This window comes from Triticum aestivum, chromosome 6A (genome assembly GCF_018294505.1).
Source record: "Triticum aestivum cultivar Chinese Spring chromosome 6A, IWGSC CS RefSeq v2.1, whole genome shotgun sequence".
Taxonomy (NCBI): Eukaryota; Viridiplantae; Streptophyta; class Magnoliopsida; order Poales; family Poaceae; genus Triticum; species Triticum aestivum.
The window spans coordinates 452,026,982-452,030,637 of NC_057809.1; the positions used below are offsets into that span (position 1 = coordinate 452,026,982).

Sequence of the window (3,656 nt, forward strand, 5' to 3'; positions counted from 1 at the left end):
CATATCATAAAAAGCATATCATTGGATTCGTATAAAACATAGGTTTTGACAAATACTACTATTTTACTGTGAATAAATTATATTTTATTAGTTAAAATTATGGTCAAAATACAACTGTAAATACGAGGGTACTAATAAACAAGGACAAAAGTAGTATTAGTTAACAGTAAATACATGTCTCAACTTTATACTAATTTTAGTACAAAATTATACTAAAATTAAGACATTTATTTTGGGACGGAGGTAATGTTAGTTAACACTAAATATAAGAGCCCAATAAACCTAAACCCTGACCGAAGTAGCTGGCACACCGCAGCCGGACATGGGGCAGTCAAGGCGACTACGCTATAGACACGGAAAAACCTCATAAATCCCCAGAAATAGTAACCTTTTTCCTTTAATTAGTCAACACCCGAACAACCACAGAAAACAGGAGTGGCATGCCCATTCAGCCACAGCACGACGATGGTGGAGTTCTTTCCAATCAACACAACCCTTTTGCAGGTCCGTACTATCATCAAAACCATCACGTACTACAAAGCCACGCCCGAAACCTAGCACATGTACCCGAACGGCAAAATGCATGGCAGCCACAGCCCACAGGGATATGATAGATAGATCAGATCAGATCAGGGAGGGAGAACAATTGACAAACATGGCGCGACTCACGCGAGCGAGACGCAGCGCCTACCACCAGGCGCGTCAGGTCGGCAAAGTACGCACGCACACTTGACCGGCCTCGTCTGACTTAATCGCCCATGCTTAGCGCCCCGGATCGCCTCCCGGCGGTGGTATATAAACGCGCGGCCCCTCACGTTTATCTTCCACGCATCGATCCATCTAGCATTCTAGCTAAGCCGCCGTGTACAGTTGCAACACGCACTGCGGGCGATCCATCGCCAGCCCAGACCATTGACCCGCATCTCGGGCGACGCGCGCGAGCAAGGGAGGGGGAGATCGATCGATCGAGAGTTCCGACATCGACCATGAAGGTGCAGTGCGACGTGTGCGCGGCCGACGGGGCCTCCGTCTTCTGCTGCGCCGACGAGGCCGCGCTCTGCGACGCCTGCGACCGCCGCGTGCACCGCGCCAACAAGCTCGCCGGCAAGCACCGCCGCTTCTCGCTGCTCAACCCGTCGCCGTCGTCCGCGTCGCCGTCGCAGATGCCGCCGCCTCTCTGCGACATCTGCCAGGTCAGGATCAGATCAACATAAGGATATCTGTCCCTTGTTTCTTGCCGTTCATGATTGCCGTGAAAGTGGCGGACGGGAGGTTAAGTCGAGTGTGCTGGGCTGCAGGAGAAGAGGGGCTTCTTGTTCTGCAAGGAGGACAGGGCGATCCTGTGCCGGGAGTGCGACGTGTCGGTGCACACGGCCAGCGAGCTCAGCATGCGCCACGCCCGCTTCCTGCTCACCGGCGTGCGGGTCTCCTCGGAGCCGGCCGCCTCCCCCGCGCCCCCGCCGTCGGAGGAGGAGAACACGAGCAGCCACTGCTGCAGCGGCGACGACGACGCGCACGGCGCCAGCAGCGGCAGCAGCATCTCCGAGTACCTCACCAAGACGTTGCCCGGGTGGCACGTGGAGGACTTTCTGGTCGACGACGCCACCGCGGCGGCCGCCGCCGCCGCTTCCGCCGGCTTCTCTTCAGGCGGATCGTATCAGGTTGGTGCCACTGAACATTGGTGCAGATGAGTAGATGTTTACAATTTTTTTGGCACGTTCCGGATCGAGAAAGCTAGAAACGCGGCAATGTTCCGGTCATGTCTGCATCCACATCACTGCACCCAGTACAACCATTCCATTATGGGGATGGTTAGTAGTCATACGTACTACGCTCATGTTTCGCAGCTTGCACACACGCTGGTCCAGGGTGTTTTAGTAGCGACAACATCCTCAGAGGCCCACCTAGATCCACCATTTTGGACACAAGCAAAATTTACATCTCCTCTGACTAACTTGGCTTTCGGTGATGCCCGTTTGAGCAGGGAGTAGCTCCCAATTTCGCGGTGCACGACGCTGGCTACCCGGCGGGGTGGATGAGGCAGGAGCATTGGGTGCCGCAGATGTACACGGAGCTGGCCGGCGGCAAGAGATCCCGGACTTCGGCTGCCAGTCCGCACTGGTGAAATATAAGTGTCACCGGCGGCACGTCTGTGTTATGCACTGGATCGGAGTTAATATGCTGGAGTACATGACTGTAATACTAGATGATGTTGTTTCGGGCTTAATTTCTGGGTTTTGCGTTCCCTGGGCGTCCTCATTTCTCGGGATGTTTGGGAGCGTTCGTGCTTTTTGAGGCCGTGGAGAAAATCTCCGCTCCTTTATGTGCTTTTCTCCTAAGTTTTTGCCCCTAATACGCGAATAAGGGAGTCGTTTTCCCCTCCGATAACAGTTTGGTCAGAAGTTGAATTTCTGCAGTTGTTTGCACTTGAGCGTGTGCTTGGGTACCGGTTGCTTGATTGACTGTAAATGACGTGGAGAGATCAGACTGAAGCTATGTGACGGTGTGCAATGAACATGTTGCAAATGAAGCACCCCACTAGCTAGGTGTGGGACGACGAATCTTGTGTCACATAATCGGACACCCTCCAGCACCCCAGGGCAAACCTCCCTCATCGTCCGATCAGGTGCAACGTGCGGTACACGATGTGAAGTACTACAACATGCAACAAGTTGCATCAGTGTTGCAGCATATGAATACAAAGATGCAATACCCATCAAAAAACCAGTACACCATCAATAATAAGATGGAGTGCAAACGTCATTGCAATCACATCAACTAACGCATCGCCCACGACCTTTCTTTATGGATAGCACTAGACCATGAAGGTGCGCGTTGCCGCACCCGTTCATCCTAAGAAAATAGAAACAATAAAGAAAGTTTGGATTATAAAAATATTTGATGAAATTTCATTGATTCAAATTACAATATTTTGATATGGGTGGTGGGGCATAATCATCAACCGGTAATTAGAATTGATCCACAGATCACATAATTGCATTTGTGTTCATGATTTTCCTGTTCAAACTATAGCTAGAAATAGCTAATCGAGAAATAGACAGCAAAAAATGTACAAACTCCAAACTAAGAAAAAAAATCTAGAGACTATCTTCTGAAGCTAACATCTGCTCTTGCACATAGTCCAACTCTCAAGGTGAGTTCTTGGGTGGAATGTCTCCAACTAATTGGCTATCTTCTCTCCAGAACTACAGAATACATACATAGTTACCAAGATTTTTCCAATGCAGTGAGTTGACATGGTTCCTATAAATTCCGTTCCTTGAATGGATTTTTTTTCGTTACTGCAACTGATTCAAGAAAAAGGACCACAACATTTTGATTCCCTTTTATAGTTCCATGACCCATTCCTTCAAGTCAGAATGTGTGAAGAAAATGGCAATCCAAATAAAATATTATCTTTGCAGGGAAAATTAGATATGTTACTCTCCGAAGCAATCAAAGTATATGATGTGATGGCATGAAATTTTGCATCATTTAACAGGAAAATATTTCATTGATAATTCTGTCATCGTCATTTCTTCTCTTTCCACCTATAAGAATGTTGTCGGAAACTGAAAGGTACCTGCAGTACAAGTTTCGTCACAGTAGTTCTCTTCTCACACAAAATAGTTTCATCAGAATATTACCACGAGTAT

At 48.7% G+C, this 3,656-nt stretch overlaps 1 protein-coding gene across 1 annotated transcript; it reads left to right on the plus strand.

Annotated features, from left to right (window-relative positions):
• Nucleotides 1-842: 842 nt before the first annotated feature.
• On the plus strand, nucleotides 843-2,382 carry LOC123130725 (B-box zinc finger protein 21). Its single transcript, XM_044550543.1, has 3 exons — nucleotides 843-1,193; nucleotides 1,299-1,661; nucleotides 1,985-2,382. The coding sequence occupies exons 1-3, from the start codon at nucleotides 987-989 to the stop codon at nucleotides 2,123-2,125; spliced, it is 711 nt and encodes a 236-aa protein (XP_044406478.1). The 5' UTR covers nucleotides 843-986; the 3' UTR covers nucleotides 2,126-2,382.
• The last annotated feature ends 1,274 nt before the right edge of the window (nucleotides 2,383-3,656 follow it).